This window comes from Elephas maximus, chromosome 3, assembly GCF_024166365.1.
Source record: "Elephas maximus indicus isolate mEleMax1 chromosome 3, mEleMax1 primary haplotype, whole genome shotgun sequence".
In the NCBI taxonomy this organism is placed as follows: domain Eukaryota; kingdom Metazoa; phylum Chordata; class Mammalia; order Proboscidea; family Elephantidae; genus Elephas; species Elephas maximus.
Window position 1 is genome coordinate 182,686,810 of NC_064821.1, and position 16,079 is coordinate 182,702,888.

A 16,079-nucleotide genomic window follows, 5' to 3' on the forward strand; every position below is an offset into this window, starting at 1 on the left:
TCATAATGATGAATTTGGATCAGCTGAAAAATTTCCAATTCAATGTACTTGGATTATGAAGATAGGAAATGTATAATTAAATTTGAAAGATTTATATCAGAAATCATTTAAATTATTAAATTATGGTATTTTAAAAGGCCACATTTCAGTCATTCTGAAAATCCATTTATACAGATCTTATGAAAAAAAAAATTTTTTTTTATGACCCATTACAGGTTTACTTCTTAAAAAGGAAACGATCTCAAGCAAAACATATTCAAATCAGAATTCTTAAAATTATATGTCAGTTATTCATGGGACTACTTAATTTGCAACGCATGATTTATTACAAAAAGAATTATATTGGAAGGTTTTCTTTTCCTCTGAATCCTGTAACAGCAGTACTCATGAACATACCCTATACATTGAAATTAACTGATAAACATCAATATTTTATATAGATACAGTAACGATTATGTAACTACAATAATATGCCAAGAAATATGGAATGTAAATTTTCTTAGACTAGTGGAACTTACTCACATGATTATTTAATTTTTTCACAGAAAATTTTTTTGTAAAAATCTTTTTGTGTAACAGTGAGCAAGCTCATGAAATATAAGGAAGTCTATCACTTAATTCTACTCTCTTGGGATTTGGTAAACTGTATGTTTACCCAAATATGGGGTCACCATGAGTTGGAATCAACTTGACAGCAACTAAGAAGATACTATAGGTTTTCAAGATATTACAGACTTCTACCATAACTACCTTGCTTCATTCCACTCCCCTCAACCGCATCAAAATGAAAAACTAGCTACTGAGTTGTTCAGTCTGGCAGGGAGTCTTTTCTAAGGTCCCAAATCTGGGAAAATTTGGGTAAAATCAGCTTATGCCTATGAAAGAATCGCCTTCCAGATGGTTACTTCTTAGGATCCTTAGCCTAAAATAAAGGAAGCCCTGGTAGCATAGTGGTTAAAAGCCTGGCTGCTAACCAAAAGGTCAGCAGTTCGAATCCACCAGCTGCTCCTTGGAAACCCTATGGGGCAGTTCTACTCTGACCTTCAGGGTTGCTATGAGTTGGAAGTGGTTCGATGGCAGTGGGTTTGATTTTTTTTGGTACCTGAAAACAGCATCCTTGGGTAGCACAAACAGTTAAGTGCTCAACTACTAACTGAAGGTTGGCAGTTCCAACCCAACCAGAAGCACCTTCAAAGAAAGGCCTGGTGATCTGCTCCTGAAAGGTCACAACCTTGAAAACCCTGTGGAGCAGTTAGTTCTACTCTGACACACAGGGAGTCACCATGAGTTGGAATCGACTCAACAGCAACTGGTTATTTAGAAGGCACACCTACATGAATGAATCTTGAAATAACTATGCTGAGTGACCCAGGGCCATAGACGTCATCTTTCTTAAATCTATCACTCATGTAGAAGTCCCTCCCATCCTTTCCAAACAGGGTGGTTATTGAGCCTCTGCATAAACATGCTCAGTGTTCACCAGAAGACTGACACTCCCACCCAAATAAAATAAATCAATAAATAAAGAAGACAGATTGGAGAAGACAACTAAAGCAAGAAAGTATAGGACAGTACTGGAAGGCTGACAATACTGGTAGGAGGATTAACAACGGGGGTGGGGGGAAGGAGCCATTTTTTTCTCTGAGACTGAAGAAAAAGAGATTTTAGAGTCAGTGATAGATAAGTTAAAAATTACTTACCACCAACGTGGGTGCCGTCAATAATCCCCAAGCAAAAAACTCCAAAAAGATGACAATAACCGCATGATAAACACTGGGAGAACCGATTCCTTGAGGCTACAAAAATAGATTTTTTTTTAAGTTAACAAACCAGTCATTGCATTCCAGGATTACTAACAATAATGGGAATAAACCAAAAACCAAACCTGTTGCTGTCGAGTCAATTCCGACTCATAGCGACCCTATAGGACAGTACAGAACTGCCCCACAGAGTTTCCAAGGAGCGCCTGGTGGATTCAAACTGCCGACTTTTTGGTTAGCAACTGTAACTCTTAACTACTACGCCACCAGGGTTTCCAATAATGGCAACAGTCCACAACTATTTATTAAGAACATACATATACTAGATACTGTGCCAAATATCTGGACACTCACTGTCCCTTTCCTCAAGGAGCTGATGATTAAGTGATAGGGACAAAGAAAATTAAACTAGCAGTGTGCAATGGAAACACACAGACTCCAGGGTGGGGATGGAAATATCGGGATATAACAGAGTTAAGCAGAGTGGGGGAGTGAGAAAGGGGTGAGAGAAGGAAGGAAGACAGCTCAGGCCAGGGCAGCAGCCTGCACAAAAATCCCGAAGCTTGAGAGCATGAGGCATTGCGGGTCTCATACGTAGTTCAGGGTAAGTAAAGCATGGACTGCATGTAGCAGAGTATCGAAAGTAAGCTAGAGGCACACAAAGGCCTGACTTCCACACTAAGGAGTCTACACTTAATTCCGAAGGCAATGGGGAGCCACTAGAGGATGTTAATTAAGACACACGTGATCAGATGAAAGTTTTAAGAAAGATCATTCTGGCAAAGGTGTAGCAGATGGATTAAAACGGGGCAAAATTAGAGGGAAGTTAATAGAAGGCTACTGCACTAACCCAAAATCATAGTGAAACATGTGGCAAGAATCAAAACAGGTATCAACATGGTTCAAAAGCAGAGCCCCAGAGTAGTAACAGATCTGGAATCAGATACACACAAGAAAGAAAATATAAAATTAGGTTTACACTGCTGCTAGAAATGTCTTAAGAATTATTTCAGTCTGTTGAATTTCATACTTTTATGGACAATATTAAACAGATTGAAATAAAAAAATGACCTAAAAAAAAAAAAAAAAACCCAAACCCATTGCTGCTGAGTCGATGTCTACTCATAGCTACCCTATAGGACAGACTAGAACTGCCCCATAGGGTTTCCAAGGAGCAGCTGGTGCATTCAAACTGCTGACCTTTTGCACCACCAGGGCTCCAACATAAATGACCTATATGACATAAATTCAGTCTCTACTAACAAGAGTTTGTCTAATAACAGAAAGATGAGATTTTCTAACTAAAAGTCTAAATTATTGCTGTTTGAGCTCTTCAATCAACTTAAAAAAATTTAAGACTTGTGGGCAAATGAATACATATTACGATGTTATACTTAAGTTTTATAGTATATTCAATACCATATATGAAAAGAGTGTTCGAATTTCTCTGTACACTAACGCTACATCATTTTTAATATCACCATAATGCATCATCATCATCATCATTTAAAATAAGAGATGCCTATGTTAACCTGCAGAGTTTAGGTACCTGTAAACCTCCTTGGTAGAATTTGCAGTTGAGAAACTTGAGACAAAAGGTGGGGGGACAACAAGAATTGAAGGACCATGGCTTGGAATGAATCTGTGCAAGCCTGCATTCATTCAACAAACATTTACAAAGCACCTAGTATGTACCTGAGGTGCTGGGATAACATAAGTAAGACACAGTCCCCACCCTCAAGGAGTTCATAGCCTTGAAGGAGAAATTGCGTAACTATCTGCTGATATGTAAAAGACACATGCGCTGGTTAAGAAGCAAGGAAACAGTATTTCAGGAAAAGGAAGTAGTGTGGACAGTCACAACGAAGAAAACTAGAATGAAGTCACAAGGGCCATGACAGTTTAAGGCTGCTGCAGAATCAGGTTCTAATCACGGAAGAGAGGGGAGACAGAAGCCGTAGCCTCTAAGCTCTAAGCCTTATTAAAGAGTTTCTCCTCTTTACTCTAGAGGCACAGGAAACCACTGATGAGTTTCAAGCAATACAATGGTGTAATCAGACCTGTATTTTTAAAATATATCATTCTGATGAGTTCATGGAGTTTTGACAAAAGGGAGCAGGAAATTGTATGTAAAAGTAGGCTATTTGAATCAGCTCAAGCAAGAGATGATGAGGGCATGAAATAGAGGAGTGATACTGATGCTGGAGAGGAGGGAAATGATATGGTAAGCGTTTAGGATTTGGAATTGGCAGAACTTGGTAAATGTGAGAAGGAGAATCAAGAATGGCTTCTAAGTTTTTACCTTGGATGTTTAGTGGTGGGAGCTGGTGGCCTCCCAACTCTTCCTCACCACCCCCCCGCCCCCCGAGGTGCTTTAGGTTCCATTTCCCAGGGCTGGCCCATTTACTTGAAACATTTCTATTGTCCTTGAGCCCTGATTAAAACAATTATTCAGTGGTAAATGTGAGTTTGAAACCACCAGAGTGGATGAGAATATTGGGAGAATATGAAGTACAAAAAGAGCAGTGGGATAAGAAAGAACCCAAGGAATATCCAACATTTAAGTAGCAGACAGAGAAAACGGAATCCATGAAGAAGAGAAAAAAGGAACTGTGAACTATCAGAAAAATCAAGAGAATAGTGTCACAGATGACAAAGGAGCAATTTCAGGAAGGAGTGATGACCAGTACCAAATAAAGGAGCTATAGTAAGATCTAGTCAGAAAAATGTTCACTCTCATATACGTGGAAACCCTGGTGGCGTAGTGGTTAAGCGCTACGGCTGCGAACCAAAGGGTCGGCAGTTCAAATCCACCAGGCGCTCCTTGGGAACTCTATGGGGCGGTTGTACTCTGTCCTATAGGGTCGCTATGAGTTGGAATCGACTAGACAGCACTGGGTTTGGTTTTGGTTTTGGTTTTCTCATATATACCCAGCACCTATCAGAATATCTGGTAGAACTTCTCGGGGCTTTAACATGCTAATTTATATTATGAATCTCCGAGTGCAGTATGTACTGTTTTCCAAATGTGACTATGGAACCCTTCTTTTATATAACACATAATAGCTCATGGGATATTTTCATTCCTTGGAATACTGTTTGGGAAATAGTGATTAAAAAATAAGATGACAATTATATAAAAACAGCACAAAAAGGCTAGAAGAAAATAATGTGCTAAAAGCGCTTCTCTGTTTAGGTGAAGAACATTTAATCAGTCAAGGAAAACGTCAGGGAAGACTTCCCAGAGATGGTATAACCTGAGACCTGAAAGTCCAGGGGGGAAGATGTCAGGATGCCAGGTGTGTATGGGGTGGGGTAGGGAGTGCTTAAAGGGAATAGGAGAGGCAAAGGCCAGAAGATTAGACTGTGGCTTATTTCAGTACCTAATACCTAAGGAGGAAAGTGGTAAAAGGTGAGACTGGAGAGGTGATCAGAGGCTAAACCAAAAAAAGGTCTTTTAAGTCACATTAAAGAATTTGGGAAGCGAACACAGCAACTGTAACTTTCACTGCAGTTTGGTAAATAGGTTGACAGGGAGGCAGGAGGACCAGAAGGCAGGCTGCTGCAGAAACCCAGGTGAGAGGTAACAGTAACATGAAGATCGTGGCTTGTAAGGGATGGAACAAAGTGAACGGATAAAAAAATATATTTAGGAGGCTGAATCGATAGGACTCAGTGGGCAAGAGAGGATCAAAGGTGAAAAGGTAAGATTTCAATTTCTGGCTTGGTCATCTGGACAATGAGGAAACAGGAAAAGCATGACGGGTGAATTTAGTTTTGTGTGTACTGGTTTGAGGAAAAACAAGTACATCAGCTCAATTCAAAAGGCAAACAAACTGAGGATTACACGAGAAATAAAAGATTAAAATCTTAACTAAGTGAAGCATTCACAAAAATCAATACAAAAGCACTAAGACATTATTAAAAAATACAAAGGACAAATTATTTTAAAAATTGCTAACAGTTATATAATAGACATATTTACAACACGAACCAAAAAAAAAAAAAAAAAAGAGTAGCTGCTGAGGATGCTTTTATGCACAACCAAACGGCTCATGGGATTTGGTTTCTTGGTTTGGAGGTTTAGGGTTATGGTTTCATGGGACATTCCAGTTAATTAGCCTAATAACTTGTTTAGGGCTTCTTGCATTATACCTGAGGTCTTAAAAGCTTGCAAGTGGCTACCCAAGGCATGACAACTGGTCTCTACTTGCCAGGAGCAACAGGAGGAATAGGAGAGTCAGGAATAGGTGGAGGAAATGGAATGGTGGCTAATTCCCTCCGCAAACAACAGCCTCCTCTATCATGAGACGGGGAGAACTGGATGGTGCCTGGATACCATTACTGAACAGTTTGATCAAAGATTCTGTAGAAGAATCCTGATCAAAAAGGGTAAAATGCAGAACAGAATTTCAAATTCTTATGGAATCCACACTTTCTGGAGCCATGGAGGCTGGATGAACCCCCACACTATTGCCCTGAGATAAACCAAAAATATTCCTTGAAGTCTTCTTAAAACCAAATAGTTTAGCTAAATTAGGAAAGAATGACTGCCTTGAGCATTATGCTCTTTTAAGATTTATCCATATGGGATCAAATCGATAACAGCAACTCGAAAGATTAGATAGGAAACTTATGGGGCAGTGACTTTATGTTAATGAGGGAGGTACATTTCAGAAAAAGAGGGTGAGAAATGGCTGCACAACCGAAGAATGTAATCAATGTCACTGAATTGTACATGTACAAACTGTTGAATTGGTATACGTCTTGCTATGTATATTCTCAACAACCAAAAAATAATTTTAAAAAATAGCTAACAACATTCTATCCTAAGGAAATAAACATCCAGAAAATGATCTACCACAAAGAATGTTCATTATAGCATCGTTTATAGTAGGAAAAATGGAAATCTAAATGTTAACCATTTAGCTATATATATCCTATTATCAAATCACAGAACAAAATTCAGATGGAATAATATGCTACCAAAAAATGTTTATGGATAATTTTAAATGACATGTAAATCACCCACTGCCATCGAGTCGATTCCAACTCATAGCGACTCTATAGGGCAGAGCAGAACTGTCCCATAGAGTTTCCAAGGAGCACCTGGTAGATCTAAACTGCCGACCTTTTGGTTAGCAGCCGTAGCACTAAACCACTATTCCACCAGGGTTTCCAAAACTGCTTATGGCAATGTTAAATTAAAAAAATATCAAAGCAGGAAATAAAACTGTACATATAAAGTAATTTTATTTTATGAAAAACAAAACAAAAACCTCAATGTTAACAGTGTTTATATTGGGTAGTTACTTTTATATAAGTGACCTAATGTTGTTTATTATGCTGTTATATATTTTTTAATTCTTTTCTAATAAGCATTTTTATACTTTAAATAAAATGTTTTATTTAAGAGAAAAAAATGAAAAAGAGAGGCAGCTGCATATACTTGTCCCTTTCCCAAGCCATTCTTTCATAATATTTTCCAAAATTGGGAGAGGAAAGTATATTCACCCTCCACTTCCCCCGAAAAAAAAGTGAGATGGAAGAGATATTTGCTTTTTCTAAAGCACTGATAATTTTCAGAGTTGTATTATATCCACATTTATCTCTTCTGTATTAAATTAATTCAAAATCAATACAAGACCTTAAGGAAATAGACAAATTTTGAAAATACTTTACTGGTTCAGAATTAAGAAAACTTCTAGGTAGAACTTTTGATGTAAAAGCCTGGTAGTTTTGTTTGTTTTTAACAGAACAAGCCATTTGATTTTTATTACTCAAGAAAGCTTCTTTTTTTAATTTGGCTTTCTGACTCTGCTTGTGCCATCAACACTCTCACAATGATTTTCTGCTCCTCCAATAAGGAAAGCATACTTAATCGTGTCATGAACACGTTTAGCAGACATGGAGCCACCACAGGCCCTCCTGACATGTTCTTTGTTTTAGACAACTTCATAAGAGCTTTAGGTCTCCTAGCAGAACCCCTTGAAACCTGGGCACATGCCATGCGTGGATTTTGGTGCTATACCAACTTCTTGGTATAAAGGTAAACAATTCTATTACCAGGGGCTTAGGACAGCCTAGTTTTGTTAGAGGCTGTTCTGTAGGACAGCCTATGAATATGGGCAGATGCTAGACCATTATGAATGAAAAGACTGGTAGTTTTAATGGAACACTTATCAAAAAGTAAGAATCCAAGATGATTTGGTGAAGAATACAGGGGTCAAGGGCTGGGCAGAAAGACTAGAGGGAAGGCGTAATGAAAACAAGGGGCAAATATTTGACCAGTGAGTGGTTTGCAACATCAAGAGTAGTGAGCTTAGATCATAAAGAGGAGGTCATACCAGCAGATGAAATTTGAGGACGCTCGAGAAAATTCCAAGAGGGAGAAAGTAAAAAATTATGAAGGACACAAATCTGAACATATATTAACACATACCCAACCCCATGCCAAGATATGCCACCTAAAACCATAACAATTACTATACGAAAAGTCATTCAGCAAAGTAATTCCTCTTATGGAATGAAAGATCTAATTGTTATGCTCTCTAAACTGCTGGGTGACTTAAGTAAATTACTTCACTTCTCTTAGCAGTAAGGGATAGACTATTAAATCCTCATCTAGCTCTAAAATTCTGAGTCTATGACTGCCCGATCAACATAAGTTTGTGAATCTAGCAGGAACTGAGCAAGATATTAGCTTTAATACCTTAGTGGTATTCCTATCACGGGCTTATGTGGATTGCTGGCCAGGAGACAAGAAGGTTGTTCCACCAATTACTGGGCATTACAATGTCATTATAATCCTATTTGTTAAACAGAATGCTATCTTGTGAGGAAACAATGAGAATAAGCCAAATGGTGGGTCATTCTTAAAAACATCTGGCTTAGACTTCTGGACCAGTCTAGACTTCTAAAGTAAAAGAAACTAAAGAAATATGGCAACTAAATGTAATGAATAGATCCTCCATCAGAAAGACAGCTATCTATAAAAGACATTATTGGGAAAATTGAAAAAATGTGAATATGGACTATATATTATATAATAGTATTGTATTAACATTAAATTTTCTGTATGCAGTAAGTATATTGTGGTTAAGTGGGAGTGCCCTCATTCTTAGGTGATACATTGTGAAGGTTTTAGGGACAGTGTCATGAAGTCTACAATAACTCTCAAATGGTCCAGAGGGGGGAAAAAAAGTAAGTATATATAAGAGAAAGAGAAAAGCAAATGTAGCAAATTGTTAACAATTGGGGAACCGTGAATCTATGTGATGGGTAAATCAATGTACACTGTTTTATTCTGGCAACTTTTCTACAGTTTTGAAAATTCTCAAAATAAAAAGTTCGGAAAAATAAAAATAAAACAAAAACCAAAATAAAAAGTTATAAGGGAGAATAATTTTGAACCTAGAATGTAATACTCTGACAAGTTATTGATAAAAAGTGAGGGTAAGAAACACTGCCTTTTTTTTTGAACGGTACTTAACTGACTTAAACAATTTACGATAAAAATCTTACACAATAAGACATGACACTGAAAGCACACGCAACAAAATAGATAAATGAAACCTCATAAAGATTAAAAACTTTTGTTCATAAAATAACTTGATCAATAAAGCAAAGAGAACCTAAAAATTGGGAGAAAAATTTTGGGAACCATGTATTTGATAAGGGTTTAATATCTAAAATATAAAAAGAACTCTTATAAGTTAATAACAAAAAGACAACCCAATCAAAAAATGAGCAAGGGACTTGAATAAATATTTCATCAAAGAAGAAATACAAATGGCCAAAAAGCTCATGAAAAGATACTTGACGCCATTAATCAGGAAGATGTAAATCAAAACCACAAGGAAATACCACTTCATACCCACTAACATGGCTATGATCAAAAAAACAGAAAACAACAGGTGGTAGCAAGGATGTGGAGAAATTGGCACCCTCATCCACTGCTGCTGAAATTGTAAAATGATACAGTTGCTGTGGAAAGCATTTTTGGCAGCTCCTCAAAAAGTTAAACATAGAATTATATGATCTAGCAATTCCCCTCCTAGCCAAAAAGGTGGAAACAGCCTAAATGTTCATCAATAGATGAATGGATAAGTGTGGTATATACATACAATGGAATATTACTCAGCCATAGAGTGAAATGAAGTCCTGATACATGCTATAACATGGATGAACCTTGAAAACATTACGCTGAGTGAAATAAGTCAGTCACAAAAGGACAAATATTGTATGATCTCACTTGTATGAAATATCTAGAATATGCAAGCGTCTAGAGACCAAAGTTTATCAGTGATAATCAGGGATGGGAGGGAAAAGGGGGCCTCACTACTTTAGGGGACACTGAGTTTCTGTTAAGGGTGATGGAAAAAATATGGAAATGGACAATGGCAATGGTTGGACAACACGATAAACATGATTAATGTCAGTGAATTGCACATATGAAGAGCTGACATGGTCAATGTTTTGCAACATATATATTTACCACAATCAAAACAAAAAGTCCCTACACCAAAAAAGGCAAAAATACTTAATTGATACCATTTGATAATTTCCGCATTTGGTTGGATCACCTTTCTTCGGAATAGGCATAAATATGGGTCTCTTCCAGTCGGTGGGCCAGGTAGCTGTCTTCCAAATTTCTTGGCATAGACACTTTCAGCACTGCATCCGTCTGTTGAAACATCTCGATTGTTATTCCGTCAACTCCTGGAGCCTTGTTTTACGCCAATGCCTTGAAGTGCGGCTTGGACCTCTTCTACCAGTACCATCAGTTTCTGATCATATGCCACCTCCTGAAATGGTAGAACATCGAGCAATTCTTTTCGGTATAGTGACTCTGTGTATTCCTTTCATCTTCTTTTGATGCTGCCTGTGTCATTTAATATTTTTCCTTCGATATTGCAACTTGAGGCTTGAATTTTTTCTTCAGTTCTTTCAGTTTGAGAAATGCTGAGCGTGTTCTCCCCTTTTGGTTTTCTAACTCCAGGTGTTTGCACATGCCACTATAATACTTTACTTTGTCTTCTTGAGCCTCCCCTTGATGTCTTCTGTTCAGCTCTTTTACTTCATCACTTCTTCCATTTGCTTTAGCTACTCAACGTTCAAGAGCAAGCTTCAGAGCCTCTTCTGACATCCATTTTGGTCTATTCTTTCTTTCCTGTCTGTTTAACGACCTCTTGCTTTCTTCATGTATGATGTCCTTGATGTCATTCTACAACTCATCTGGTCTTTGGTGACTGGAGTTCAACGTGTCAAATCTATTCTTCAGATGTCTCTAAATTCAGGTGGGATATACTAAAGGTCATACTTTGGTTCTCGTGGACTTGTTCTAATTCTCTTCAGCTTCAACTTGAACTTGCACATGAGCAATTGATGCTCTGTTCCACGACTGGCCCCTGGCCTTGTTCTGACTGATGATATTGAGCTTTTCCATTGTTTCTTTCCATAGATATAGTCAATTTGATTCCTGTGTATTCCATCTGCAGAGGTCCATGTGTACAGTCACCATTTATGTTGTAGAAAAAAGGTATGTGCAATGAAGAGGTCATTGGTCTTACTAAATTCTATCATTTGATCTCTGGCATCTTTTCTATCACCAAGGCCATATCTTCCTACTACCAACTGTTCTTTGTTTCCAGCTTTGGCATTCCAATGACCAGTAGTTATCAATACATCCTGATCGCATGTTCGATCAATTTCAGACTATAGAAGTTGGTAAAAATCTTCAATTTCTTCATCTTTGGCCTTCATCCATGAACTTTTCATGGATGGACTTTTAAAAAAGTTCCTGTAGAAAATACCGTAACTATAAAGCTGCTTTCATCAGCTGCTGAGGCTGCTTATCTACAACCAAACACCTCAAGGGATTTGGTTCCTTGGTTTCGAGGTTTAGAGTCATGGTTTCATGGGACATCCCAGTTAATTGGCCTAATATTGTGTTTAGTGCTTGTTCTACCTTCCAGTTCACTGTGTAGTGCCTGAGGTCTTAAAAGTTTGCAAGCGGCAGCCTGAGGTACAACGTTGGTCTATTCTCATCTGGAGCAACAGAGGAATGACAATCAGGAATAGGAGGCGAAAATGAAATGTGTGGTTAATCACCTTCATGAACATCAGCCTCTTTTGCTATGAGGCCAAAAGAACTGGATGGTGCCCTGCAACCATTACTGAACGTTTTGATCAAAGATTCCATAGAAGACTCCTGATCAGTAAGGGGAAAATGCAGAAAAGAATTTCAAATTCTCATGGAATCCACACTTTCTGGAGCCATGGAGGCTAGACAAACCTCTGAAACTATTACCCTGAGGTAATCTTTAAAACTTAAAACCAAAAATATCCCCTGAAGTCTTCTAAAAACCAAGAAACAGCTTATCTAATAAAGAATGTCTGCCTTGGGCCCTGTACTCTTTTGAGAACTATCTACACAGGATCAACTTGAGAACAGCAATTCAAAAGATTAGTTACGAAACTTGAAACTTCGGGGGCAGTGAGTTTATGTTAATGGAAAAGGAACAATTCAGAGGAGGACGATAAGAATGGTTGTACAACTTAAAGAATATAATCAATGTCACCGAGTAGTAAATGTAGAAATTGTTGAATTGGTGTATGTTCTGCTATGTATACTCTCAACAACAAAAAAATAAAAGAAATTCAACAAAATAAATAAATAAAGGTGCTTTCATGGGCCCCTGACAAATTATGGCACAGTCGAAGAACTTTAAGGCTTTACTAATATTTGATATCATGTTTCCTCTTCTACAAAGTCAATTAGTGTTTTTCTTGTTTCTGACTTTAATCAAGCAGAGCGAGGTTTACTATATTTGTAGAACAAAAATGAAATCAACCCTAAATTTCCTGAAAGTATGAATCATCACAAACATTTAACAATTGCATTATGCTAATAAGTCATTCTGACTTAATTTGCAGCATGAGATTTTAAAATTATTTTATCAGTATGCTCTGGATCAATTTTAAAATGAGAGATATTCAATATTTGCCTATTATCACTGAATTAAAGAGGTATTTAGTTAGACTGGAAACCCTGGTGGTGTAGTGGTTAAGTGCTACAGCTGCTAACCAAAAGGTCAGCAGTTCGAATTCACCAGGCACTCCTTGGAAACTCTATCGGGCAGTTCTACTCTGGCCTATAGGGTCGCTATGAGTCGGAATTGACTCGATGGCAACAGGCAGGCTTAGTTACACTACTCCTAAACAGAGTGAAATACACTTCTTAAAAATAGTCAACATGAATTTAATGAGATCAAGGTTTACTCTAACGAAAAAAAAAATGGCCTAGAGCTTATTCTTAAATTGTATTGCTTTGTGGTAAGTTTCAAAAAAAATAAGTGACATGAAAATCTAATACATCCTTCTCCATTCTTAGATGGAAAAGATGTGGCTGTCAAATCAGGTTAGACCATCATTACATTAGGTGCTTATCCCTACAAGTAGTCATTGTTCAAATGACAACTAACTGAACGCACTAAAAAGGTAAAATAAAAATAATGTCACTAACACAACAAAAATGAAACTGTCATTAATGTCTAGGATAATACCTAAACTCATGACTGGTCTTAGTGTGATCTCTAATTATTCAATTTTATATAGCAAAATGATGAAATATTATCTACTACCCTTTGTTCTGGTGGCACAATAGTTAAGTGCTACAGCTGTTAACCAAAAGGTCAGCAGTTTGAATCCACCGGCCACTCCTTGGAGGCCCTTGGAGGCCCTATACAGCAGTTTTACTCTGTCCTGTAGGGTTGCTATGAGTTGGAATGGCCTCGACAACAATGGGTTTAGTTTGTTTCTTTGTTTGTTTTTTTAACTCCTTGTTTTAAAAGGGTTCCTGAGATGGGACTGTGTTTCATGTGGTAGAATTCATACCTATCTACGCATTACTAAGAAAGTAGACCCCATTATTAAGAATAAGCAACTGCATCTGACCTTCAAAAGAGAAAAAATCCATTTCAGGGATCCTGATGTATCCTCACTGAAACTGTCAACTATTCTTTTTAACTGGCAATTCTAACTCAAAGTAACTTTCAGTGAAAAGAAAACTTGTGCTTTTAAATAGTTTTTAAGAATTAAATCATATGTATTTGTCAAACACTAGGAAGACTACTTGGAAAAAGCTATTTTTTTTTTTACTTACACTTGTAACTTTTGCTAGCTGCAAACAAGTTACACTTCAACTGCAAGTCAATTTCTGCAGATGCTATTGGGGAGCAGGTCTTTTGAAATGGATACATAATATGAGAAAACTGCTTACTAATTTATCCCCAAACACACCAATTTAAAGCAAATGTTGAAACATGAATTTAAGGAGGTTGTCATTCCTGGTTCTGCCACACTTGCCAAAGACAGTATACATCCTGGTGTTGCCAGTCATGGGGTACAGTTACTTCAAAGAACCGCCGTGCTTTGAGAAGCACCATGGGCCCTCCTCACAGTTTGCATGTTAGCAGCTGGCGGCTGACCATTTAGCAGCTCTCTGGGGTTACAGAGGCCCTCAATCAGAGAGCTAATCTGTAACTACCTCAGCTATCTTTGTAGGCGAACAGTGCGAACAGTCAGAGTTTGGGTCCAGGCTTTTTGAAATGGTTGCTGGCTCCTATTTATTCCTTCACTGAGTAGACCAGGGATAACCAGGGGAAAAAAACTGCTGCTCTGTTTCTCTAGATATATTTCATTTTACAAACGAAATGCCAATTTTACTTTTTTCATAGACTTCCCACATGGCAACTCACATATGCCTTGCTTTTTATCTAATCTTTAAAGTTATTTTACCAATTCACTTGTGAAAGAACTAATTTTTCACTGCCAGAGATGCAGTCCCACAACTGTATTAGAAAATAACCCACTGCTGTCAAGTCGATTCCGACTCATAGAGACCCTATAGATATTTAAAAACAAGCAAACTTTAAAAAAACTATAAGGAAAAGTCTAACTTTGATATTAATTACTCATGTGAATAACTCTTTAGCTTTTAGCCTTTAACAGGAATGCTTATAAACAATTTGGTAATATGTTGGTAATGATTTAACTAAACTGGAATTATTCTAAAATGTTACGAATGCACTTTTAATACAACTGTCCTAAGTGGTCTGCACTGAATAAGAGATATATCAAAATGTTACACACATTAAAACTTATAACTAAAAACTGTATTTCTACATATGGATGCTTCAAAAGTAAATTCACCAGTAAAATTACAGTTACTTTCATCAGTGAAATAGTATATAGTATATGATCCAATAAATATTTACTGAATTTAACCTGTGGAACTTAGTCTTTAATTATTTATGCCATTTTCAAATAGAATAACTGTTTGGAAACTTTTGGAAAAGTATGGACTCATCTGAGAATCTCCCTGGAAAAATATAAAAAGAAACTTTTGCAAACAACTTCAGAGTAAACAGACCCAGTTAAGAACTCCTGATATACAATCATATACTTTCAGGTAGTTTATCTTAATTGTGTAGCACTCCAACAAGCAATATATTAGTTACTTTTATCCTGGCTTCAGGGGACCCTGAAACACAATTTCAAAAAAAGAAAAACATTTAATAATTTACTATTTATATGGTTCATTTATTAGGGTTCACTTCAACTGTTAAAAACAATAATAAATCTAACTTTTTGACAAATCATTAAAAATCCATTATTAGTTTTGTTTATTAGTGCTAAAATTTGCCAAGCAGGATTACAAGGATGTGTGAAATAATTTTATTAACATCGTTGCACAGTAGTAAGAGAATGGAAGGGGGCCAGGAAGGGGAAATACTGTTCACAGAGCCTGCATGTACTGACCATCTAGCCTCAAGACACCTGCTGTTGAATGAATCCATCCACTGGTGGAACTTTTTAAAGCCCTAAAACTGTAGTATCAATAGCTCTAAGAACACATTCTAAGACACAACGAATAAAAACAAACAAGAAGAACAAAACAATATCGAATGACAATTTTTATTTCCTTTTTAAAAATATGTTCATAACAATAAAAAAACCAAAAGCCAAACCAGTGCTGCCGAGTCGATTCCGACACATAGTGACCCTATAGCACAGAGTAGAACTGCCCCATAAAGTTTCCAAGGAGCACCTGGCGGATTCGAACTGCCGACCCTTTGGTTAGCAGACCCTTTGGTTAGCAGCCGTAGCACTTAACCACTACGCCACCAGGGTTTCCGTTCATAACAATAGTGTGACCTATTATAAGTAGAGAGGCATAAAAGCAATGCCATTTTAAAGTCATATCTATGACTACAACAGTTACACTTTTTTTCCCCCATTTACAGCTAGAGGATA

At 37.2% G+C, this 16,079-nt stretch overlaps 1 protein-coding gene across 1 annotated transcript in view; it reads right to left on the reverse strand.

Annotated features, from left to right (window-relative positions):
• MFSD14A (major facilitator superfamily domain containing 14A) overlaps positions 1-16,079 on the reverse strand; it is a 52,892-nt gene that overhangs the window by 34,515 nt on the left and 2,298 nt on the right. The window contains exon 2 of the mRNA XM_049880258.1: positions 1,701-1,796. Within this exon, the coding sequence (XP_049736215.1) occupies positions 1,701-1,796 (96 nt within the window). The remainder of the gene's footprint in view (positions 1-1,700; positions 1,797-16,079) is intronic.